The sequence below is a fragment of the Gopherus evgoodei genome, chromosome 4 (assembly GCF_007399415.2).
Source record: "Gopherus evgoodei ecotype Sinaloan lineage chromosome 4, rGopEvg1_v1.p, whole genome shotgun sequence".
Lineage (NCBI taxonomy): Eukaryota > Metazoa > Chordata > Testudines > Testudinidae > Gopherus > Gopherus evgoodei.
The window spans coordinates 51,452,382-51,479,977 of record NC_044325.1 but is presented as its reverse complement, the minus strand read 5'-3'; the positions used below and the strand labels follow the sequence as shown (position 1 = coordinate 51,479,977).

General features: G+C 40.5%; 1 protein-coding gene across 3 annotated transcripts in view; it reads left to right on the top strand.

Moving 5' to 3' along the window:
• Nucleotides 1-27,596, top strand: part of AKAP6 (A-kinase anchoring protein 6) — a 404,712-nt gene that overhangs the window by 181,660 nt on the left and 195,456 nt on the right. For all 3 annotated transcript variants that reach the window (XM_030559312.1, XM_030559313.1, XM_030559311.1), the window contains exon 5: nt 16,128-16,250. In XM_030559312.1, the coding sequence (XP_030415172.1) occupies nt 16,128-16,250 (123 nt within the window). The remainder of the gene's footprint in view (nt 1-16,127; nt 16,251-27,596) is intronic.

Sequence of the window (27,596 nt, the reverse complement as noted above, 5' to 3'; positions counted from 1 at the left end):
GGGGACACTGCCACGGTAGCCCGGGAAGGAGGGAAGCAACAGGTGGGGTTGTTGCAGGGGCACCCCCCGTGAATGGCATGCAGCTCATCATTTCTGCAGGATCTGGCATGGAGCAGCTGTGCTCTCTGATACACTGGTTCTCTAGCACACTTGCCCCATATTCTAGGCAGGACTGACTCTATTTCTAGAAACCATAAAGGAGGGATTGACTCAGGGAGTCATTCCCATTTTTGCCTTTGCGCCCCCAGCCGACTTCAGCCAGGGGCACCCATGATAGCAGCAGACAATACAGAACGACAGATAACCGTCATCTCATTGCCAATTTACACTGGCAGCAGATGGTACAGAACAACTGATAACCGTCCCTGCTATCATGCAAAAGCAAATGAATGCTGCTGTGTAGCGCTGGAGTATCGCCTCTGTCATCGGCATCCAGTACACATACGGTGACTGTAAAAAAAGGCTGAACGGGCTCCATGGTTGCCGTGCTATGGCGTCTGCCAGGGCAATCCAGGGAAAAAGGGCGCGAAATGATTGTCTGCCGTTGCTTTCCCGGAGGAAGGAATGACTGACGACATTTACCCAGAACCACCCGCAACAATGATTTTTGCCCCATCAGCCACTGGGCTCTCAACCCAGAATTCTAAGGGGCGGGGGAGACTGCGGAAAGTATGGGATAGCTACGGAATAGCTACCCACAGTGCAACGCTCCGGAAATCGACGCTAGCCTTGGACCATGGACGCACACCGCCGAATTAATGTGCTTAGTGTGGCCATGTGCACTTGACTTCATACAATCTGTTTTATAAAACCAGTTTATGTAAAATCGGAATAGTCCCGTAGTGTAGACGTACCCTTAGAATAGATGGGTTTTAACTGCCTTAATTTTACAAAAGTGTTTGATAGTGTCTACAGAGGAGCCTTCTAGAATATCATGAGACACTACGGAATTCCAGCAAAGATTGTTAATTTGGGCTAAGTTTTGTATGATGATTTTGTATGCCATGTTGGGACAGAGAGCATAGACACTGAATGTTTTAAGATCCTTACTGGTGTAAGGCAAGATTGCATATTATGCCCTCTTCTGTTCTGTATTATCATATATTTTCATGACAAGAAAGGTGACAGCTGCTGCTAAGGTCACTTGTATGGTTTTGGACAAGAGATAAATTGTGATAGTTAGATATTGCAGACAATGTAGTCATACTGGATACCGGCTTGGATGGAATGAAAATACTCTATGAGCATGAAAGCAGAAACGGGCAAAATGAGACTTGGTATCAGTACGCAGAAGACCAAAATCATGGAGTTATAAGAGAGTGCTGTCTACACTGGCAGATGAGTGATTGGTGATCTGCTAATGACTGGTTCACTGAGGAAGTGAAGACAAGAATTAGCAAAGCTAGTGGATCAGTTTTCTGTTTGTCAAACATGGAGGAGTAAGAAGATGCACCTACCTCCAATATGCAGGCTACTGAATGGTTATGATTTATGCAGCTAGCCGTTAGGAATCACGGGACATTCCAGAAAGATGCAGTACAGTGACAATCATCAGACTCGTTTAAAAATATGTATTAAAAATACATTGCTACTAACTTCGGACTAAATTAAACACCAGTCTGTTCAACCTTCATAACATAATACTGCCTGAACAAGTCTACAAGTTGCAGAGGAGTCTGAGAAGAGCAATACAAATGTTCAAGGGTCTAGAAGGGATTGATTTTTGAGGAAAGGATTAAAGGTGTGTGGTTAGAAGCTTTTGGCTGGTATGTTCCAACATAATCTAAAAGTCTAATATAGACAAGACAGGATATACTCCAGTAATGTGCACTAAACTGGTCAAGTTGAAACCTAGGCTTGAATTCAACCACCTTATACACTGCTTTGGTTACACTAGTCTTGTAGAATGTGTGAGTTAGAATTTGTTTATCATCTTCTAACAACACACCTTTAAATTCTAGTCTAGACAAAGATTTAAACAGATGCAAAATAGAGTTCTGGGAAACTTTAGTTGCATTTTGCCAGGTGTAAATTGGTAGAGTCTCCATCCAAGTCCAAACACAAGCCATTTACTTGCTGTGGTCAAAATGTCACCTCTTCTAATCTCTCGTTTCATTAACAAAAAGCTAGCTAATTCCAAAATAAAAATACATGAACTGCAGCCTAAGCCTTCTCACTATTCAGCTCCTGTGATTCCTTCTCTCAGGACCTGTCTCTCCCAGAACCTTTCTCCTTCTGCCAGCAGTAGAGTCTAACAAGCCTCAATTGCTCCCTTGAATGAGCACTAATTAATATGCAGATCCTGCCAGGCAGAAGATGAATTGGGGAGGTAAGGGTGGAAGCAGTAGTATTCTCCAAACTCTCCCCTCTCCAAGACCAACCCTCATTTACTTGAGATGCATAAATCTTCAAAATATATTCAGCCCTCTTCTGTCTTGTACACAGTAACTTTAGCTGATCTTCATCCTTTATTTTTCAGCAGACTTGATCAGTAAGGGCTGACCTTTAAATTGTCAGCATTAGATATCATGCCAGCAATGATGAATTAGGACAGTTCCCAGCAGTGTTGTTTCAGGCTCTCTATAGACTCAGGCAGATACTGGAAATTTAACTTTCCAACTAAAGGTCTAGAAACTTAATTTTTAGCTGCTTTCTTTTTTATTTAGGATTTTGGAACACAAGGTGCTGTCTTAAGCCAACCCTATCTGTTGGGCTCCCATACGTACTAACGTGATAATCTTGCCTCTCTACTATAAATGTGAACATTACATCTGATTTTGAATCATTTGCATCCACACTTCCTGAGTCTTGCATCAGGTTTCAGGTTCAAACAACCCACCCAGACTGGGGACAATAGGATAGTAAAGAATGAATAGAAGAGATGGTGGTAATTGAACAGTGGTTTCTGCAACTGTTTAAAGAGAGTTACCTGTCACCAGTCTGCCAGTTTCTGGTTTTAAACACAGAAAACTTACCTAAAAACAAGTTCATGGATCAAATCATTTAAATTCCTCTTATGAGATGACACACTTTTAACCTTTACTAACCAATTAGCCCTATTTCAGTAGAAAATGCTGAATGAAGAGTTCTACTTTCTTTTGTGACTCATGGTCGTCATATAATTCATGTCAAGGATGTAGTAGAAGGTCAACATATTCACTAATTACCCAGAAGCAAACATGTTCCATTCTAATTCAGTGCAAAAGCTTTGTTCCCTCCTAGCCCTTTCCGCTGCATTTCAAAATCCTTTAAGAAATGATAATGTAGCACCCTCATGAGGCCAGATCTCACTACTGCAGCTGCTTGACAGATTTTTAGTATACTTTCTTGTTTAAATGAACAAAACACATGAAAATATACTGAAGTGTTAAAAATGTAATAGCAAAAGATATAAACTGTAAACCAGAATCCTGTACTCTCTAATGAAAATATTTTTTTCTTTAATGAAGTTTCTACTGGTAATACATGTTCTGTGCAATTTATTTTATTGCAATAAAATTAATGCTGAAATTTATGTTCTGAATTAAGAAGCAATAGCATAAATATGCAGCTGTTCTTAGGTTTACACAAGAGAACTTGCATTTCTATAGATTTTGTGAAATCTATTGTAAAAGCTGAGAGGTACTGACTGGCAAAGAGGGCTGCAGCTGTAGCAGTGGTTGAAGAGAAAGCCCAAGCTTGGGAGGAGTTTGGAAAGACCATCTGTGCTAGCCTCACTCAGTTCCTGCTTGGCAGACAGAGAAGGTGGTTACCAATTTTATAGATGGCTTCTTCCCTCCGGTCTGTTCTTCTCAGCCCTCTGGTCTGTCTCAGATACCCTTGAGGCAAGTCCTTGGTTGCTTTGAGACCCCTCTGGTTCACAGTCCTACTCCAGCCCCTGGAGCAGAGTTTTGGCTACTCTGCCTAGGAGTGTTGCTTCTTCAAGTGTCAATTAAGGAATCCCAACCAACAGCCATTTACTTTGCTTGATTCTTATACTCTCTTTCCTCAAAGGAGTCACATGTCTTAAAAGCATGCCCAGTGGGCGTGTGGTTACTAATTTTTACCTAATTAAAATTTTAGAAGGGGTTCGGGGCGGAGGGTGGGGTTTAACTCATGTTTACTCACTCATCAATCATTCACTCTGGATCTCTGCATGGTGTTCTTGCTGTAAAGTCACTATAACCAGGTTGATCTGTGCTCCATGCTGGAACTTTATACATGTGATATTTACTTTTGCATGGGCCCATATTTGCCGACCAATAGGTTCAATATCGATTGTACATGCAGATTTCGCCAGTTCTTTATCAAATTTGCTTCTGCTTAAAGGGAACCTGTTCCCAGGGTCCTTTGGAGCAATTCAGCCATGTTTAAATCATGTCATGTTATGCTCACACCATTCATTCCATATGGCCACACCAATTTGGCATCATCCCAACAAGCCTCATTTGGAAAAGTAACATAAAGGGAAAAGAAGAAGGGTTAGTGGAGCAGCCATGTATGGGTGGGGGGATCTGTGTATCTCCTACACACCACAAAGGGGGCTCCATTTCAGTTCCTAATATGCTAACCATAGATAGGAATAGCAGCTGCAAAGGGGCTGTTCCACCCCATCTGCTCATTATGTTGCCTGCGCAAAGCCCAGATACTCAGACTATGCGTGACCAGTAGGGTGACCAGACAGCACATGTGAAAAATCAGGATGGGGTGGGGGGTAATAGGAGCCTATATAAGAAAAAGCCCCAAATATCGGGAGTGTCCCTATAAAATCGGGACATATGGTCACCCTACTGACCTGGAATGATGGTAAGAAAACACTATTTGTTTTCTGGGCATGGAACAAAACCAAATATACGAGTACAGTACATATAATATGGAAAATTGGCAAGTGGTGGTTAGCTAGTCTTTGGGTGCACTTAGGCTAATAACCAATACATAAATTACCCATGAAAGGGTCTGCAAAAGGTAAGTTGCCAACACAACATTTAAAATAATTATTAGAAGGGAAAGATTTAATATCTCCAAGTATCCTTGTAGTAGTGTAAATAGTTTCAACATCAATCAGTATTTATATTGGCAGCATTTTAATAGAAAAGTATCCAGTTGCTTTATTAAAAAATACAGATTAGAGATGGCCTGAGCCACAGCCTTTGATCAGGATCCATACTTATAAATAGCTGATAAGTAGAAAGGAGCGCTGTTCAAATCTGTGAGTTTGGGTTTTGTGCAGGGCTTAGGGACCACTGAATCCATGTAAGAGATCTCTGAATAAAAGCAGTTTTCCTGTGTGTGAACTATTGGTGCTGAAAGACCTGCTATATTTTCTACTACGATTCAGTATTCTGTACAATTGCCCATATAAGACAAAAGAAGAGTTTAGGAATGTATAATAAGTGGGTATGTGTTACAGCCTAGTGGTGTGATCCTGCTAACACTTACTCCCATGGGTAGCCCCATTAGCTTCCCATCTGTAGTCCTATTTACATGGTGGCAAATGTTAGCAGGACTGGGTCCCAGGACTGACAGTTGAGTCAGACAAGATTGTGTGACCTAAAACAGATTTGCATTACTTCTCTCTTAGCTGGGCAGTAGAATCTGGATAGTTTTTGGCTGAGATAGGGACATGAGAGTATAAAACCTAGAAAAGACATAGCTCTGGGTATTTGATGCTCTGGCACATTTGCAGCAAAAAGGTGTTGCGCAACAGGAATTTAAATGTATCCCATACTAGTACAGCATTTTCGGCACACTTGATTATTCCCTGGCAGCTGCTTAGACCTGTCAGATACACTGGTAGAAAAATAGCATGGAAGGAAAATGACACAACAGTACAAAAATTATTTTCAAGATAACCAGAGGCCCCAGGAGACATACCCAGCTATAATCTGTTTCAGAATGAAAACATTTTCAGAGAAATATGAGAAACAAAAATGATAACGTGGTGAGAGGATGAAGTTCAAATGGGTTAGAGTTCAGGTTTCATTTGGATTCAGCATCCAAAAGTTTAGATTCTTATCTGTACTGTCCAGCCACTTGAGTCTGCAAAACTGACCTCTTTTTCTTCTTCCCGAATATCTGAACAGAGATTTCCTTAATTGTGGCATTCACGATGGCATACAAGGCATCATTCACTGTGTCTGGTTCTTACCACTGTCCTCCGGTCCCACCTTACCTTTCTTTACATTCTGAGTTGGATCCTAGTTTTTGTCAAGCTAAAAAAAGAACTGAAACCCACCGTGTCCTTTTCCCCAGACATTTGCCTTCTCCTCCTTTTACTGATTCCTCCCCCTTGCCATGCCTCTCTTCCCTTATCATTTCCTGCTCTTACTTCCTGCCCCTGATTCCTCCTATTACTTATTTCTCATGTCCTGTAAATCCTTATGTGATCTCCTGCTACTAAGTTGACTCAGGTCCACCCATCCAGTGTCTTCTTTTCATGGTCATCTTCCCACTATGCCTCACAAACCATAAAGAACACAGACCAGAAATGCTGAATGAACAGGTCAGTGGTGTGGAAATAACATGAGTAGCGCTCCCACTCTGCTGCAAGTGATCCAGAATTTTGATCTAATGTGAAACTTAAACAGAAGTCAGACATTTAAAAATGCTTTGAAATCCTTGAAGGAAAGGTGTTATATAGGTGCAAAGCATAACGTAACTAAATGATCACATAATTACAGGTAGAAAAGCAAATTTAAGATTAGGAGCTGATAGATCAAGAACGAATAGTAATCTTCTCCTCATTGGAAATGAGAAAATATGAGAAAAATGGTGCTCCAAAGTAACACATCCCTTTTTTTGAACTAGGAAGCTATTTGACCTCTGGACTGTTTCTCCAGTCTCTGTGGGACTAATTTTCCAAGGTGTTAAGCACCCACAGTTCCCTCTAGCAGTGGTACTGGAACAGTTTTGGGAGTGGGGGTGCTGAGCTGCACCCCTCTTATCCCTGTCCGCACCTCTCACTGCCCCCTTGAGCTGGGGTCGGGAGCAGGGCCGTGACTCTGGGAGCAGGGGACATGGACAGGGTAAGGCAGTGGAGGCTAGGCCCTGGGCAGGGCCAGCTCCAGGCACCAGCATTCCAAGCTGGTGCTTAGGGCTGCAGTCTTCAAGGGGCGGCAGTCCCTGTTGTTTTGCCCCCAAGCAGCACACCGAATTGCCGCTGCGGACGGCGGGGGCAGTCCGTGCGCCCTCAGGATGGCACGTGCGTTTCCACGGTGGCAGCAGTTCAGCAATAGCTTCTATATTTAGCTCTCTGCGACGGCTTCAGCTAAACATAGAAGCTGCTGCCGAATTGCTGCCACTGTGGAAATGCGCCTGCCACCCTAAGGGCAGACAGACTGTCGTCCCGTCCCCCCCCCCCGTCTGCAGTGGCAATTCGGTGCGCTGCTTGGGGTGGCGAAAACTGTAGAGCCGGTCCTGGCCCTGGGCATGGGGATGGCAGCCAGGTGGGATCCTGGGGCTCACAGTGGAGCCCCTGGAGCCCCAGCAACTGGATGGGACCCCAGGCCGGAGGCTGGGACCCCACATGTGGGGCCAGCAGCCAGGACTCTGGGGCTGGCAGTGGAGCCCCCAGGTGTGGGGCCAATGGCTGGGTGGGACCCTAGGACCAGAAGCAGAGTCCCCAGGCTCAAGCAGGGCCAGCAGCAGAAGCTCAGGGCCGGTGGCCAGGACACCGGACAGAAAGCCTGAGAGTGCTGCTGTATCCCCTGTTCCCCTACTTCCCATGCCTTAGTCCGCTAGCATCTGGCAGAGGCTTAATAGAGGTGGAGTAATTGTGGCATCCAGAAATTTGTCTCTTGGAAGCCAGAGATTGACTGGACTATTCTCTCATTCCACCCATGCTCTTGTCCTGCTGCCACAAGTCTCACTATTTAGACCTTTATTTTACAAGGTGGTTGTGCTCCAGTACAAGTGTAAGTAGAGACCTCATGTGGGTTTGGATAAATGTCAGCACTAGTATAGACTTCCATACTGAGCGGAAGCAAGTTCCAAACCTCTTAGGCAGCTGGTCCTTTATTCTCAAGAGCTCCAGTTGGGGAAGGAGTGGGGTGTGTGCAGAATAAGCATACCTGAGAAGACAAGTTGAACAGGATTCTCAGTATACAGCTATGTTCTCCTCTCCTCAAACTTATTTCTGCTAGGAGGCAAGAGTAATTTGGCAGCAGTGCAGTCCTTAATACAGGATCAGGTTCTGCTGTGCTGTCTATCCTACTCATCATATTTACCTGTGTTTATACAAGCAACATTTTACATAAGTTTTTCTAATGTTTAATTAAATAAGAATTATCTTCATTTAAGTACTTCTATGGAAGTTACCACTATGCTATATCCTCTATTGCCTACGACAGAGGTGAGACACAACAGCAATGCCAGGAATTGACAGTGGGCTGTCAATGGTAGGGGATGTTTCCTGAAGCAAAATTAACTGAGCTTTATAGCCAAATGAAGGAGGATGTCCCTCTTGGCTGCTGAGATTCCCTAGATACGGAGGAACAGCACTTTGAGAGCTGACCCCAGCACTAGGGTTTGTGACCCTGGCCTGAAGAGGATCCCATTGGAGGACAATTCCTTCAGGCTGTGTTCATTTTTGTCTTTCACTTTTTATGACGAGGACTTGAGCTCTGATTTTTGTACTTTGTCTACTTTAGCTTTTTCATACAGATGGTCGGTGCCACGTGATGGCAGTAGACTTGCCCCCTTATATGACCTCCCTGAAACAGAGGCTGAGAAATGTGTATTGTGATGACATCTGTAGTGCTGACCCTGGAAAACGATTGTCGTAGGATAGAAAGGGAATCTCATCCTAACATGGCAACCCCTTGATACATGAGAGCCAAAACATGGTTACTTGGACCACCTGCTTCTATCAGTGAGACTAATTCTCAGTGAAACCAAGACAGTGACAACTAACTTCCATCTAAACAATCATCTTGCCAATCAACCCATCATGATCCATGCGCAAGAATGGCCATTGCCATTCTGACCAGTTGTCATGTACTTGGAAGTAAAACTTGATCGTAGCCTGACACATTGGCTTCAGGAACACAGGAACACCTGAAAATGAAGATCTCTTCTCACACCACCCTGATATGAAAACTATCAGGAACCTACCTGGGAGCAGACCCTTCAGTCTTTTGTACATCTGCATTGCCCTGGTGTTTGCTTCAGCTGAATACTGCTCTGTGATCTGGAGCGGCAGCTGGTGCACTTAGTTTGTCAACATGGAGCTGACTTTGGCCACTTGTATTATTAGTGGCTGTTTTCACTATACGCCAATATCCAGTCTGTTTGTGCTAGCATACATAACTCCACCAGACCCTCATGAGATGTCCTTAAGTCTGCTTGGAGAGATGTGGCAGATGAAACCAACCTATTACATCTTTGGTTGATTGATGCCCCATTCTTAGGGAACAATACGTGCCAGCGTAAAAGTCTGATCATATTCAGGGGAGGAATCCACTCCTGTAGTATAGGGTATGACACCCCAGCTGATTTCTTAACACTCCTTTGCTACAGCAGCTCCCACACCCTTGGACAATACTGGCCCTTTATCCTTTACCTGTTGCTAGTTTTACAGCAATCATGTAGCTCTAGTAGCAATAGTGGGAAATACTAAGAGAAATAGTCTAGTATATACAAGGCCCATATTAGAAGCATTACACTCTTGGATCTGACTCTCCTTGGCTGAACATACCCTGTAGGCATGACGCTTTCTAACAACTTTTGAAAGCTGCCTTTTAAAAAGTAACATGTACTTGGGTGTTACATACACTATGCTATGAATGCCAAGTGTGAAGTAGGAAAGTAAATATTTTAATCACTCCATGAATTCATTTTAGCTTGGTTCCATCAAATTTCCAATTGCCTTGAGTTGTCATATCCTAGATTAAGTAGAATTGTTATGAAAAGAATAGAAGAATTCTGTTGATGTTATGCTTGGTCAGCATTATGTCCCTATGAGGTCAGTGGACTTATTGGCCATCACAAAGTCTGGAGGACACTACAGAGGAATTTTTTTCCTTAGTGGCATCTGTCTCCTTAGGGAATTCTATAATCTGTATTGCTGATGATTGCACTGTTGCCTCTGCATCTAGCTCCAATTAAACTGACCATGGCTGTTTGTGCAGTCTCATCCTCCTGAGTAACTCGATTCCTTTGACTTACCTTTCCCTATGAAGAAAGTGAACTTTTATCCTTTTGAAAATAAAGTCCAGTGGGCAGGACTGAGTCCCTCCTGAGACTCTCATGCAAGTCCTTTAGTGGTTAGACAAAGGGGTTTTTTAATGCCATTCTGTGATAGAAGTGCCCTTAGAGGCAGCTCATCCCACTATGTAGCCCCTTTGTGTCTTTTCTTGTAAATTGGGAGCAAACTTTACAACATTCTCTGTTTGCAATAAAATTGAACATTCATTTTTTAACACATATCCTCATAACCAATTCGTTTACTGACAAAATTTCCTTTGTGTGCCCAAAACTAAAGGGGAGGAGAGGAAGATCTAGTGCAGTGATTTCACTAGTACTGCTCTCTTGTGCTTCTATGCTGAGATTTGTGGTATAAAGGGCAGGTTCTGTGTCTCTGTAAAACTGGTATGACGGCCATCCTTAAAACGTGATCATTTTGTCTATAGGTAAATAGACATTTTTAGTACATGCTTATATATCTGGGACCTACCTGTTTGGAACATCTTTTTTCAAATTTTGGTTCTAGTCACTCCAAAGATTTTGGGTCTTGATAAAAGTTGTGTCCAAAAGTACTCTAAGTGTATGTGATGCAATCCATAATAATTCAATGTGCATATTAAATGCAAATTAATAATATTAATAAAGTGTTAAGCAATGTCAACATTGCACAGCTTAAAATTTCAAAAAGCAAGATGGTCAAATACTGTTTCCAGCTGCACATGCAACCCAAGTGAATTCTGTATAGTTTCAAAGAGCAGAATTTGGCCCAGGAACTGCATACATTAAAGTTTCCACATCAATGTTAACTTGCCACATTACATCCTGTATTATTTTATAATGTATGTTTTACAACATTACAAGTGTCTCTCTGAAACATGCATAGCCAAATTCAGGTTCAAGAGGGCCAGTACCTTCCCTGAACATCCTCTCAATTCCACAAACACTGCAGGCAGCTAGGGAGTATTCCCTGGTCTGACTGTAGTTTTCCCTCTTCTACCATGTGAGCTGCAGGTAGAGGCAGCTAGTGTCTGCAGTAATGAGGTGCTCTGAGGAGCGCAAAACACTGGAGCAGAAAGCACAGCAGAGCCACCCTCCCTGGGGCTAGTAGGAGCAGCCTTGGCCTATTTCCCACAATCCTGGAAGGGGGAGTTAATGGAGGTCCAAGCCCAGGGCAGGCCTTCTCTAGGCTGGAAACATGGCAGGCAGCTTCTGGAGCCTGCAAAGGAGGAACTGGGGTGCTGATCAGTTTCTGGAGTCTGCCTGACAGCAGTTAAAAGGGCTGCAAGAATCTGCCAAGGGGAGTCAGATATGGGGGGAGGCGGTGTCAGGGAGCAGGTGTGCCTGGTAGGGCTCTCAGGCAGTGGTAGGGATTTGGGAAGCAGGTGCAAAGGGCATCAGAAAAGACTAAACAGTGGGAAAGGGAGGGGGAGGGGAGAGGCAGGGCCTCCCTATTTCTCTGCACAATTCAAATGTTTGACTTGTTATTTTTACACACTCTTGAGATAGGCAGGGTCATTAGAGGGCATTGAAAAAAAGACCAGTTCTTCAAAAAGAAATTTCAGGATTTTAGTCTAATCTCATGATTTGGGAGTTTTTGAACTGTTGGGGTTGGCAATACCATCACTAGGCTCTGCTAGAAGCCTACCAGATACCTTGAACACACTTAGATTTTTTTCAGTACTTACAGCTCTCTTATTCTGAATCCTTATCCACCCAGATGAAATAGCTATAGATCTCCAGAGAAGACTATATCCATGCCAAGTTTTAAATGTAAACAATTTTTCCTGTAGCTTTGTTTTTAAAAAGTATGAATAAAATGTTGTTTGTAGTGTTTTTTACACAAAGGAAAAAGTATGTTCCATAGTCACACAACCTGTAATCAGGTGAAAAACCCAATAGGTGAAAATTTCAGAAATGTATCACTGCATTCAAACAGAAGATCATCATGGAAACTGCGTTGTATCCTTAGCTATGGAGGTTGCTACCAAATATCCACTATGTAGCATTTGACTTTTCCAAACATAGCATAGTGACAATATTACTAGGAGGGGTCTGGAACAAAATCAGTGGCTAGCTTACTAGGACAATACAGAGCAGTTACATCACAGAACTGATGCAGCTGGTCTCAAAGGGAGAGATCTGTTTACACTGGAATTCCATCCTGGTCTCCTTTTTTCTCTCTCCTGAGGAGTTCTTGTTTTTTATAGCACTTTCTTTCCTATAATGCAGGTAACTTTGGGATTTTCAGATTCTAAAACATTGTGATATATCATAGTTTAATTATAGGCATCATAGTGGCAGGATTAGATACATAGCTATTATAAGTCAGCTTTGCTTCATTGAAGCAACGGAAGCTGATTTACACCAGCTGAGGTTTTCCTCTATCTTAAAATTGTTTAAGAAAGCTGTGTAGACAAAGAAACAGGTAAACCCCAAATACAAAAGAGAGAGAGTGGTAAAAATTATTAATGATAGGGATGTACAGCCATTTCTGTTAGATGCATGAAATGAGGAGAAGAAACCATGGCAAAATATTATTGTGTATGTTTTGCTTTCCTATAATATTTATTTGTTTCCTTGATCAGTCCTGAGTCTGGGTTCATGACTGCACACTAAATTCCATTCTTTTGCATGGTGTAATTAGTCCTATATTTCATTTTCTGACTGGGTTGCATTACATTTTTTTTCTAGTGTTGCAGAATACTGTGTTTTATCATGAGGCAAATCTTTCTCCATATTAGAACTTCGTAGACCCAAATTTGTCTAAAACATTTCTTAAAATATATATGTATTTTAGGAAATATCCAAAACAAACTGCATGAAGATAGGTCCTTTTTGTTTTTTACTGTACATCTTCAACATTCATTAGGTATTCATCATTCTAAATAGGATGTTTTGTTACTTCCAGCCAGTCAATAGAGTGGTAATCACATCTTCAGTACGGTCTAGGTTGTGAATTGGAGTGTCTTGCAGGGTAACCATTGACTGGTGCTAAGTTTATGCACCATCCTTTGCTCAAGGCTCTGCCTAAAAGTATGCTTTAGCTCTAAAGTAGCAACACCTATTGCTTATCAAATGGAATAAGCAAGACCCAAGTGTGTGCATCAGTGCTTAAAGTGATAAAGGAGCAGCATATTGTTTGAAAATACTGATTTTGGTTTTAAAGTTTGTATGTAGCCAGGCCTTGGAATAATGCCAAAGAGAAGACCTCAAGAAGAGCTCTGTGTAAGCTTGAAAGCTTGTCTCTCACCAGTAGAAGGTGGTCTAAGATATTACCTCACCCACTTTATCTCTCTGAAAAGAAGTAGAAGTTCAGCTTCAAGAGCAGGGTTGTAGTCTAGTCTTTAGCAACAGACCTGATCCAGTTGACTGTATTTGCATAAGTTTCAATTTCCACTGGAGCTGCTTCCAGGCAGACATGAGTCATTAGGGTTGCACTGGGATGATAAAGGTGTCTCTTTGCCCACTAGCACCTGGCTATTAAAATAAATAAGTTGGAGTCCTAGGCACTACTTGAAAAACATTTTGAAAAACTTTTTGATCATTAGTTTGTGATAAATGAAGTAGGGATTATGGTGCCTCAACATAATCTTGAATTTAGTTTGAGATAAACATGTGGAAAATATGAAAAAGAAATCTGTCTGATCTAGGCTCACATATGTTGTCTTCATTTCCATTGTCACGTGTTCAACTATATGGGTTTTCCTTTTAATTTTAACAGAACTCAAATGACAAGTCAAGTAAAATTGTGGTGCTAGTTTAGTTGTGGAACATCCAGATCTGCATTTTGATGTTCCTTAGCACCTATTTGCAAAAATAGGCACATATTTGAATGTTCAGATGTAAGATTTAGAAATTCAATTTAGATGCTTACAATTCAGCATTGGGCTGGCTCCCTCCTTAAGATTTTGTAGGACTGACAATGCTCCATTAGGCCTCCAGATGGTGGTGTTTACCCAGACATTGAGATTCAGGAGCTGGACAATGTTATCTATCCTCTGACAGTCATTTTCAGTGTCAGGCTTTTAGTTTTTTAAATTATTTTCAGTTTCTACAGATGTGTTCTTTGAATGGTTTCAATAAAATTTTATAGCCATCGTCTGAAAAATAGTAGGATTATTGTGATTTGTGTTTTGTAGTAGAAAATATTTCTCTGACAGGGATGTAGCCTGGGTTAGATCTCCCCGTTCTATCATCATGCCTCTCCTTTTCTTTAGCTGTCTCGTCAGTGCTCACCACCAACCCATTTATTTTTAGTGGGGATTTTAATGTCCATAATGAAACTGTTTTGAATATTTATCTTTTTTTAAACAAAAAGATTCTGGCTCCTCATAGCTTTCCATGTTATCTATCTATTTATTAAGGCTCAAAACACCCTTCAAACATTCCATACCCCACTACGCAAATGAGTCAGGTCATATACCTGTTGTGCATTGTCTCCCGCCATGAGGCACATTTCATAGCAGCGAGAAAAAGTATGTGATATCTAAAAGGCTAGTACTGGAGGGTTCCCATATATAATATTGAAAAATACAAATATTCTGAGGGACAAGCATATTCACTATTGAGAGCTGCCTTTTGTACTAGTGAGTATTGGCATCACATGCTTGAAATCTTGAAATATTTTTTGAAAAATTCTGCTAAAACATAGTACTCTGCTAAAGTAATATATTACACCCCCTTTATTAGTAAAATACATGAAGCCTGTATAAGAGAGCACCTTTATTTTGTGTGTATGTGTATATCAAATCACCTTGTTTCTCAGATAACATCACTAGGATGTGACAAGCAATCAGTAATGTGATTTGTAGTGTTCTTCTCTGAGGCCCAGAGGGTAGAGCCCTGTTCAGTGGTAGTTCTGAATTTTTTTTGTTAAAATTTAAAACTTTTGGCAAATAAAAAAAATATCTATTTGGGGTTGAACTAATTGTTTTACTTGACCTGAAAGTTTTTTTTCTAAGCATTTTTAAAGGGCTAGAGGAGTGCCCCCCTGCCCCTTATAGCCTTTAGCCCGGTGGTTAGGGTATTCACCAGGAATAGGCATTTGAACCCAGGCATTCACATGGGAGCAGGGTGACCTTGGTTCCAGTCCCCTGCTCCAATGAATATTGAATTATTTATACAAAGGGGAACAAATGAGAATGATACTTTGGTTACCTCACAGAGCTGTTGAAGGCATAATTTAATTAATTTATGGGAGGTCCACAAATACCAGAGTCCTGAGTATCCTAACCACGCCTATGAATATAATATAAAATAAAATAGAAATAAAAACTAATACACCAGTGCTAGCATTATCTTAAGCAATTCTGGGATGGTCATATTAGATGAACATACTCTTAAGATCTATTTTAAGTCGATGTAAACATCATGGCCACGCTACCCTCTCGACCTTCCCTTAACTCATGCTGAACAAAAGATTCTGGTGAAGTTATCTGCACTTAGAATGGGCCTTAGAGCATCGTTCAGTCATGTAAAGTCAGGGGCATCATTTAATAGTGCCTGTGATAAAAGACCAGCAGTCCTTACAGTAAATGCTGCACATTCTGCCTTGTATAGCTCTAGAAGTGATGCAGCTGCCACATCTGGTTTCCTGAATAGGGGCTTCCAACCCATCCTTTATTATAACCCAAGCCTCTCACCCAGCCACTCATACAAATCCCCTTCACTTTTAAAACCCCATTGTTTTTCCCTCTCGCCACAATCTAATGAATCTTTTACACTGGTCTGTCCCAGGAGACCACCTTAGATTATCCCAAAACACATTGAGCACAGTCTTGCTCCTCCTTTATCAGAAGACCACCAACCAATTTTTATCATTCTTTGCATAGTTGCTGAGGAGAAGATTTCACTATGCAGTGCTCTGCTGGTTTAAAAAAAATAAATAAAGAGCATGCTTTTTCCAGATTGTCATTGTACTAACAAATATGTTTTTCTTGTTCTTTCTTTTTTCTTATCTGGTTAAGGGGTTTGTAAGCAAGCTGGATGAATTCATTCACTGGTTAAATGAAGCCATGGAAACGACAGAGAACTGGACTCCTCCTAAAGCAGAGACAGACAGCCTTAAACTGTACCTTGAGACACACTTGGTAGGACAAGATTATATTGTGATTGCTATAAGTAATTGAAGTGTTCTGCTGTGCTTTTTGATAGTAGATTATTTTTTCTAATTATTAGTCAACACCTATATTTAATGCCATATTTTCAGCATAGCAAAGTGTATTATTATTCAAAATGCCAATAAATTCACCTTCTAAAAGAAAAACAAAATTTCCTGCATTCATTAGCAGCCATAGTGTAGCAAAAATCTTTTTGAAAATGAAATTAGAAAAAATTATATTGCAATTCAGAAATTATCCTCAGATTGAAAGAAAAGGGAAATAATAAAAGATAAAAGTAAAATTATATTTCTTCTATCCAGTATTAATGAAGCTCTAATTTATTTTTACTATCTGCCACATTTTTAATCATGTTACAGAATGATTTAAATAAAATATTTGAAATTATCATTTCAGTACTTTAACGGCTGTACATTTTCTATACTGTAACTGTCACTATTCTTGCTCTTATGCAAAAGAAACAAAACATTGTGTGGAAGTAGAAAACACTTGGAGAAATAAGATCTGTATATATTACAGGCAGTAATTATAGATTGAGGGGCATTGGATAAGCCTCATGAGGTTTTTACTGAATACGTCTAACAGCTGGTGCTGGTTACCAACAGGTAAAAAACAACTACAGTTGTTAAATTGTAGTAAAATATGAAAAGCAACCATGTTAGATGAAATGAGATTTTAGATGCTGAAAACCTCATGCTTAGATTTTTCAAACTATTATCAACATATGGGGCAGAGACCATCTCTTCTTATCAGTTTATATAGAGTAATGGAGTCCCATTCCTGATTCAGACCTTTGTTACTAACCCAATATAAATAATAATGATAATGCCTCCTTAAAGGAAAAGTCTTGTGGTTTAAGGGGCATATCAGAGCTCTCCAGGAAAACTACTAAATACAATCTATGTGTGTTGCAAAATTAATTTTCAAGATAGATTTTAGAAGTTTTAATGAGTCTTCTTATACAGCCCAACTGGATAATGCAAAGTAGGAGCAAAATAAATAAATAAGCTCCTCCATTTCAAAGCATTGGAAATCAGTGAGTTTCAATACCCTGATACAGTAAATTCTGTTGTTCGTTTATTTCTGTTAATTTAATGGTGGGCCTGACCACCATTAAATTAAGCAGTTAAAAAATGGAACTGACCCTGCCACAACTTTAAAACGCTCTGATCTTCAGCTTTCAAGCATGAATTGACATTTTTCATGTCGTTTATTGATGTTAATCATTTCCATCATAGTAGTGCCTAGAGGCATTGTAGTAGGCACTGTGCACATATGCAGTAAATGTCCCTGCACTAAAGAGTTTGTGGTCCTGCTGTGTATTTTACAAAGATTTCCTTGAGCTAACATGAAGCCCCATAGACTTTGGTCCCATGCAAGTGCAGGGATGTGACCATGCACCACGCATTGCAGGATCGGCGCCTAAAAGTCCTGGGTCATTTCAGTTTGTTCACTCCTACTCTACTGCATTAAATTCTCTGGAAGATGCCTTTCTCTGGGCTAGATGGAAATAGCTTCAGTGTCCCAAGAGCAGGGCAGAAAGGAGGCTGTGACTTTCAGTTCCTATTTCCCCCTTGCTCAATGGGGGAAGTCTTCCGTACCAGCCCTCTTAATAAAACACAGATTACTTGAAAGACTGCTCCAGCTCCAGAGCATGGGCCAGTGCACTGTGGGAGTTGGAATAAAAATGACTCTCTCCCTATCTCTGCCTGTACATATGCTACCCACCACTGTGGGATGGGCAGGAACAGCCGCATGGTGGCTGCTCTTCTCCTTCAGGATTCACTAATATGTATAGCCTGCAGGGGAGAGTGAGCACCTTACACCCCTTCACTTCTCTGTGAGGGTGCACAGGAGAGATCACAACTGAGGCTTATAACTTTGTCTAACATTTCGTTAGGTTATTTTAAAGCCACTAAAAATCTATCACTGGAGTATTCCTGATGCATAGAGTATGTTACACATTTCGGGGCGGGGGGGGTCATTTTCATGAAGTAAAAGTGGGTTGGTTTTTTTTTTCAAAATCCTATCATGAAGTACTAGAGTATATAATACACTACAATTTCAGTTTGTGAATATAACTTGATGGCATGTACACCGTCAGTCTATGTAAACAATGTGTTAGACAGCATGGAAAAGCAGTAGTGATCCTACAGCCTCATTTCTCCTGGAATTTAAAAAAAAATCATATGCTATCATATTCCTTTCTTTGCAGTAGAAGATTGAGTTATTAAAAAAAAGGATATTTTTGTAATAGGAAGATAGAGTTATTCATATTAATTAGAATGTCAGCTTTTCACTGGTATTGGTCTGACAGAAATTCCAATCTGTGTTTAAACAGATGTATATGAATTTCAAGTCACATTAAGTTCAGTGTTAAAATTCCTCTTGATTTAGCATTTTAAATCAATGCTGATTAATGGCTTGGAGGGAGAGGGGAGCTTACCTCCCTCAAAGTTTCTTGTTTTACAAGACAGGTTCGGCAAATTTGAATGCCATCAGCTTTTCTTGATGCCTTCTGAACAGAAGGCACTCAGTACCTTGCAGGTTCACTCCTAAGTGAGGTTCCAGGTTCCACAGCACTACCTCAGGGTTTCTGCACTGACATCCAGTTGTGAGTTGACCCTCTTTCAAATACATTAATAAAATGAATTTGCCTTTCTCCTATAAGCTGCATCTACACTAGCTATCTTTGTATTCACAATCAGCAGTAGAAGCTGCAATGTAAACATGACTCAGGCATTTTTACCACAATCCTATCAGATTGTGTATTATGGCGACAAAGTGCGCTAGTGGAGAAAAGGCTCTGCCTCAAATTATCATTGCTGCCTGTGGCCCTGCTGTGCCTGAAACACATGGCCACAATTAGGGTTGTCAGTTCTGGCTGGATGTATTCCTAGAGGTTTTATCACATGCCATAATCTTTAATGAAAGATTAATTTTTAATTCCTGGAGACTCCAGGGCAATCCTACCCCTAACCACAATAGGGAGCTGGGTGTCAATAAAAGGGGATATTTTGTACTTGCCACTTAACTCCCCACTGCTGCCAGATAGAGGGAAGAAAATAAAAAGAAACTCAGATGAGGGAAAGGTTCATTTGTTCCCTTTTTGTCTATTGGCTGAGGTTGCTCTAGCAAAGATAGTACCGGTAACAGGATTCAAGAGACCTCTCAAATTTTCTGTCATGTCACCTTGTCCATCATTTCAGGACCTCAGCATGTGACTATTGAATATAAATTATTTGAATATTAAAGCTGAATTTTAACTCTCCCCTTGCTAAAATAAATAAAATTAGCACCACTGAATGGAACACACACATTTAGCTTTCTGGGGAAATGGAGACCCATAACAATCTGTAAGGGATAAGAAACCTTTGATACATAGGTGACTAGTCAAAATCCAAGCAAAAATGCTAGTGAACAAAAGTCATCCAGGTTTATGTGAAATTAATTAACTATTAATTTCAGTCCAGTTACTAGTGGAAGGGGAGAAGTCCATATCCCAAGGAAAAAACATTAAAAATGTACACTTCTGCTCACATTCTCAGAATGTGTTGGACTGGCATGATGAATAACAGTTTTCATAAGAGTTGGTCTTTCAGGTAAAGGTTGAGACAAATTGGTGGACTAAGGAATTTTGCGCTGCTGCTGCTGCTGTGTTCTACAACTACACGAGATATCTGTCCAGTCTTGTCAATCTAGCACCTTGTTGGAGCTCAGCATCCATTTCTAAAAATTCAAATGGTGAAAAAAATCAGTTCTATGCCCACTCCTGTGACAATGCTCATTAAATTCATACATACATAGATATAAAAGAATACTGGCAATAACTACCAAAACGTATCTAGAACCACTTGGAGACACCACCTAAAGTACACATACTTTAAAGTTATAGAAAGGCTTAATGGAAACCTGTTCAAACTCTACAAAATAGACCTCAGTCCTAGTGTTTACGCTGCCCTTCCCCTCCAAAAAGATACAAACAAGATCTAGAATAGGGATTCTCAACCTGGGCTTGTGACCACTCATTTTGCTACATAGGAGGAAAGTTCTAGCTATGTGAGGTAGTTGGGAGGAACGTCCAAGTGACGTAAAACACCGAGAACTACTTTTCTGGTTGGCAAGGTATTTGTCAAAAATTAGTCATTCTCTGAAGGGACATAAAAAGGACTGGCTTCATAGCTTTCTCACTGACACACAATTCAGAGGCTCTAAGATATGCTCAACTCTAGGAAAATGGGTGATGGCAGCAGTGATAGCATCCAAATACACAATGATCAGATATTGGGAAGGATGGAAAATACCTTCATAAACCCAACAGATGAAAAAGATGACCAACAATATATAAACTGCGAAGCAAATCAGAAAAATATATGTAAAAATCTGCATACTTTTTTAGAGAGTGATTCACATGAGGGTAACATTGTGTTTATGGTACACTGTTGCCACCATCATTTTTCCTGCCTTTTTCTCTGTCCTTTTTCTGTTCCTTCTTTTTCCCTCTATTATATTTTCCCTTCTAATTTCTTTTATTTAAGTGCTGTCCTATTTTGTGGCTTCGGATTCTTGTTCCCCACACAGCTGTAGACTACTTACTGCTTGAGGTGGAGGCATCAACAGGTGACTCCATGGGGATGGGTAACACATGCTCTTGCAGCTTTGGTGGATGCTAATGGAGCAGAGGATTGAAGCTTGGTTCTGTGACCTACTGCCTGAGCCTGTAGTCTTGTACATGTGAGCTGCTCTTTTTGGCCAGCAGCTTTAGGGGCCACTGAGGGAGCCAGATCACATGGAGAGTGATTTTTCAAGGAGCCAGCTACTGCTTTATCCAAAACCATAGGAATGCATTTACATTGGGGAAGAAATACAGATAGAGGATTATGCTTTAATCTTCCCTCCAATTCACTGGCTGGAGGCTTCTAAGCGGGGACAACCCCCCAGGTTGGAACACTGCTTTAGACCTTTAAGTATTAGACTTAGAAACTTACCATTTAGGACATAAAACCATGCAACTGGTATGGAATAAGATAATATTTCACTCAGAAACAAAGTTGATGAGTTAGATAAGAGGCTTATATAATAAAACCTTGAAGATAGCTGCATTTATTGAGCACATAGAAAAACCTTACCAAGAAAGAACCTTTGAAAAATGGTTTCTGATTTGCTTTACCTTTCATAACTCTTCTGTTTCAGCTGTGCTGATTTCTGCCCATTGGCTACCTGATCAAAATCAGCCTCTAAACAGATTTCATGCACAGTTTTGGTGGTTTGCAAATCAGTTTTAATCAAAAATAGCATTCCAAAGGCAGCTCATGAAATGAAAGCATCTGTCTAGATTATACTACCTCGCTTCTTAAACCAAATGAATTTCTTACCAGCCCAACAAAAAGAATTCAAACTGATGTTCTTTACCTTGCCCATTTAAGAGGTTGTTGAAGTGGACATATTATCTCTTTTATTCCTCAGCAGAAACCATTGCTTTTATTAGAGCACAGAAAAAAGTGAGGATATGAGAGTAACTACTGAGAAGGACTCAGACAAAATGTATTTTTAAAGTGCGAAATTCACTGGGGCCTATTTTTTTTAAATATATTGTAATCTTTACTTTTACCTTTTGTTACTAGCATGATTTTGATTTATTTTATTTGCTCGTGCCACCTTTCTAATTATAGGGCTTCCTTTGATGTGCTCTTGGGTCTTTAGTCCCCTGGTGGTTCTATGTCCTGTATCAAACTTAGCACTAGACAACCAGTGAGGGACTTCATAATGAAAATCCCCACAGAGTGCAGCATCACCTTGTTTAAAATAATTTGTTGGAATGCTTCATAAATTTAAGAAGAATATGTATTCCAGGTTTTCAGTGAAAAGATCCAGCGTACATCTTTAGTAACAGATCTCTTGTACGGAATATTTATTTTTCTATCTCTTCATCTATATGTCCCCCCTTCCCTTGAGCTATTTGTTCATCTCATACCTCCTAAAGGGATCGGTCCAATTATCTGACAATTTCTGTAGCTTATAATACTTATATTTCTAACTACTTCACATATGCAGACTTTCTTATCCTTGTGTCAAGAATTACTGGAATTGTTCTTTCTTTTTAAGATTTTATTTTATATAGACAGATAAAAGTGTACTAAAATTTAAGGAAAAATAGCAAGCTAATTAAAGTAATTAAAGTAATTATAATTAAGGCAATGGTTGATCTCAAAGCTTTCCCTGATCATATTAGAAAATGGTGTATCAAAACACAGTTAATATTCAGGTGCTAACGTTTAAATTGCCATATTTTAAGTGTTATGTATTTTGTTGAAGGAGACCAGCAAACATTTATTTTCAGTTGTGTAGAGTAGCCTGAGTCATTTTCTTTTGTGTTTTGATAGTCATTGTTGCAAAAGGGAATATTGGATGGTGATTAGAGCAGGGCACTAAAAGTGTGGACTCCAAGATTGTTTCTGTATCCATCTCTGATTCATCTTGTAACTTTGAACAAATCGCTTAGGTCAATCCCAAAATTATTACCTGCCCCTTCTCCCCCCCCCCCCACTCCAAACAAAAAACAAAAACAAAACCCTAGAATTTTCAGGTGTCTAAGTAGTCCCTGGAATCATGGTTAAAATTTTCCCTGCACCCCTCCCAAAATTTGAAATGGTGCCCCTGGTGAGCCAGGAGTGGCCAGAGGATTGTCAGAGGGCCATGGGCTCGGGCAAGATGCTGCTCCTGTGTGAGAGCACAAAGCCTGCCTTGAGCCACAAGCAGAGCACCAGGCACCACCAGCCACAGCAGCAGAGCAGAAGGGTGGCAATACTCCATATACCATGCCACCCTTACTTCTGTGCTGCTGCTGGCAGAGGCATTGCCTGCAGAGCTGAGTGGCTGGCTAGCAGCAGCTGTTATCAGGCTGTCAAGCCAGTGATTAATTTGTGCCAGGGCTGAGCTGTGGCACCTCTTTCAATACAAATTAAACACTGGGGGAGGCAGCAGGGCCCAGAAGTGATGGGAGCGTGGGGATCCCATGGGGGCCAGGGGTGATGGGGGGAGGCTCCAAAATACAAGTTTGCCTAGAGCACCATTTTCCCTAAAGGCTGCCCCATATATGACTTTGTAAACTTTTCCAAAGTTGCAGGAATGACCATTAGCAGGGGTTTCCAAACTTGGTTCACAGTTTGTTCAGGGTAAGCCCCTGGCAGGCCGCAAAACGCTTTGTTTACCTGAGCATCGACAAGTATGGCTGCTCACAGCTCCCAGTGGCCACCGTTTGCTGTTCCTGGCCAATGGGAGCTACAGGAAGCGGTGCGGGTCAGGTCACCACTTCCTACAGCTCACATTGACTGGGAACAGTGAACCGTGGCCACTGGGAGCTGCGAGCGGCTGTACCTGCAGACGCTCAGGTAAACAAAGCGTCTTGCGGCCCACCAGGGGCTTACCCTGAACAAGCCACCAACCAAGTTTGGGAACCCCTGCCATTAATGACCTAATAGTTTTCACAGTAATTAGGTACTGGATTACAGTAAATCCTTCTGCTGATTTGAAAGGATAGGAAGCACAAAAAGATCCTCCCCGCACTCCATTGTATAGCTTACATAAGGGGTTTTTACAGATCCATAGTTGAAATTGTTTATTGTACTTATAAAAGGGATTCAACCTCTGTTATGAATGTAAAATACAGTGTGTCCTCCCCAAAATTAGAGCACTTACTCTTTGAGTATAGAGTTAATTTTCTGAGAATTTACAAGTAAATCTGTTAATTCATTTTAATTAAATTAATTAAAATTGGACCCTTTAAGAATTTGGAATTGGGTAGCATGCATTTTTGTCCTAATTAAGTGTCACAAAAGAATATTACTACTTGCATTTAAAAATAAATTGTGTAAAAGCTCACGCACCAGTTTGTCCACACCTGCTATTTTTGGTTGGTTGGTTGGTTGGTTCTCTATGGAAGAGGGTTTAGATGTGCTCTCCATACCTCATAAAAATATTCCTCCTTTTTTTCAAAAGCAACCTGTATTGTCAGAGATCTGAGTTTTGACAACATAGATCTTTAGAGAGGTAGAGGAAGGATTGTCCTTTGTCCAAAATAAAGTACATTTTCTGACCATATAAAGGTCAATATTCATATTCTTTCTTACTGAGAGAGACCGCTCAAGAGTTTTAGAAGGGTTACCAATAGCTCTGGAAGAGCACTAAAGAAATTAGATAGTATGAAAAAACAGGGCTAAAAGGGCGTTACATTAATCTACAGACAGTTCCACCGGCTTCCAGTTGGGGATTTCCTCCAGGTGTTTTGTGCTGGATTGAGTGACAAGCTGAAGTGACATATGTCACGATTATCTCTAAAATTATAATTAAATAACATCAGGTCCAAAACAAAGGACAATCCATGTGTATATTTAACAAAATTTTAGTTACCAATCCATCTGCCTTTTAGGATCTATTGCTCATGGTAGAAATGTTATTCTAATTGTTCTATAGCCCTAAAGTGATAGAACATGGTTCTCCACAATGTACTCACACAAAAGTTGTTCACACATATGCAGCAAAGGACTTGAAGCATATGCAAGTGAATTGCCAAAAGTGTAGTTTTTTCCAGACCTGCCAGGCTATTTCTACTGGTGTGAATGGGAACCAAGAACAAAATATATTTGTGGAACACTCACACCGAGCAGGCAGCAATAAGGGAAGATCTAGACCTTTATGATCAGGTCTAGATTTCAAGCCAGGTGGAAATTATTCATCATATAATTTAGATATTAAAATTAATACTCGTATTTGAAATGTATTATGCCATTGTCTCACTTTTGACTTTCTGTCTGAGACTAGTGGAAGCAGTGGCATTTAAATTCCTAACAAAGACTAAACTAAACATATAAGACCAAATGAAAGTCAGATGTACTAAAGACATGAGAATAAAGTGGGAGGGAGGGGGGAGAAACAGTGGAAAACAGAGTGAGCATAATCCAGAGAAATGTCTTTAGACAATCACGGAGGTTCATTAATTTTCATAAGAGAATGAGCCCAAGACTGCAAAATTGGACAGTCATGTTTTCTTGTTGAACAACCAAATCTGAAATCTCAGCTGTCTGGTATCAGAATTCCATACTCTTCCCCCTGTCACTCTCATCAATAACATGAGTACCTTTCTTAGCTGTAAAAAGTGAACAGTTTTGTTCACAGAATGGGCTGTATTTTACCTTTCAGAATTTGCATGAAACTGCAATGATATCTTAATGATTTTGATGATATATAATCATCAGTTTGCAACCTGTCTTCTATTTTTGAAAAAAAAAATCTTCCTTCAAAATTGTCATTTTCAGGAAAATGCAGATTAAAGACGTATTAAACATTTGCCACACTTTGAAAACAAGATGTAATACAAATGCCCTTGGCTAATCTGCTCCTTTTTTTTGTTTGGTTGTTTTGGGTTTTGGGTTTTTTGTTTTGTTCAGATTTGGGGAGGGGGGGTTATTGTGGTGGGTGTTTGTTTTTTCAATACATTTTTATTTTTTGTTAAGGTTTTGGAGGCTTTAGCACCTTTAACACCATAGAAGCATCATAAATAACTTCGCCGCTTTCATTGCTCATGGCAGCATGTTTAGATTTTTTTCTCTGATATACTATACTATCTTCAGAATGATGGTGCTTAAAGTTGGAACCGTATAGTGGACTATTATCTCTTCCCTTAGTAGAATTCACTGTAAATCATTTAACCTGTTCATAGTTTGGCTTTTCTGAACTTATTGCCCTGATCTGGAAAGATAATTTTATGTGTCCCTAAACATGTGTCATTTTATGCAGAAGACAATCCACAGAGTTTACTAATCAGTTATATAAACTACAAATCTAGGATTCTATATATTGCCATCAACCACGAGGGACTTACTGTGGTAAAACTAAGTAAATAAAAAGAGAGAAAACATTATTGCAACACCAGGGCGATGCATATGAAGTGGTGTTTGTGTCTACTGCATACCTTATGAAACCTGTTAATGATCTCTGTGTGAGTTTCTGTATTCCTTGGCTAGAAGTGACTGAACAGAAAAAATGCTACATTGTCTCTGGACTATAACTTAGGTGCAGGCTAATCAACCAGTTGGAATAGAGCTTTGTAGAATGGCTGCTAGTGAGAAAAGTAGTGATTTCTAAGCTGGTTAGACTGTTGTTTTAGTATCTAGTGCCTTTGAATCTTATTTCTGTAATTAAAAGTTAAGTATTTCATAAGGAAATCCAGGTGGGTACTTTGTGATTCACAGATGATGGTAACTTTATTGACCAACACAGAACTATTACACTTGAAGGACAGGTTTGTAAAAGAATTAACATAGCTTCCAGTGTGCATTATATGTGTGTAGAGAACAGGAATTGGCACAAGTTTTTCATATGTTCTGGTGGGAGAATTTGCTCTCCCAATCCTATTGTCGCAGTCTCCTCTCCTGTCAGCCCCCAACTAAACCAACTGATGCTATAGAAACTGCGAGTCTTGTGAGCTCTGTGAAGGAAAATGGTCTCTTCACTGTTCTGGCTTCCAGTGCTTACCTCAAGGTATTTTACACTGTGAAGGGGAACAGCATCACATTAACTTCTTTGCTAGATTCCCACTATGTTCAGGAGTTACAAAGCTCCCAAGAGCAACCATTTTTTTCTAGACCTGCTCCTTCCAGAGCTGTAGATACTAAGCCTCCTGTAAGGTGGCTTTGACATTGACTGTTACTGCCGAGGAGAATTATTATACCACACTAGAGCTGGGGCTGTCTTTGGAGGATCCAGCATGCATCAGACCTGCCTGGAAGGGAGGAGCTGGACCTGAGAACAGACTGATTAGACCAGCTGGGTAATCTGAATTTCAGATGAGACCTTTCCATAGATCAACCTCTTTTTAAACCCCCTGCTCTGACAGAAGAAAAGAGGAGAATCCATTATAAAGTACAAAATCTACTTTTGAGGTTTCTGAAGTATTCTAGGTTCTGTCTGTAGATATTAGCAAGTACTATTGGGAATAAATCCATGGGTTAGTTGTTTTCTTTTTGAAAATTGTGTTTTGAATAAATCTGTTGTTTTACTCGTTTACAGGGTGACTGGCCCCATTAAGAGGTAGTGCAAGCCAGTGCACCTGTGAACACTCATGTGTGTCCCAACTGGGGTTAAGAGAAGGCATCGAGACCATATAAAGACACAGGAAAGAAGTGTGCCTGAGAACTGACTGAGGAGTCAGTCAGGAAAAGGAGCAGGTCAGAGCTGCTGGAGATAGAACAGAGAGCTGGTGAGGGATACTTGGGGGTGGGGAGGAGAGCTGGAAGAGAGAACTATTGGTTTGAACTG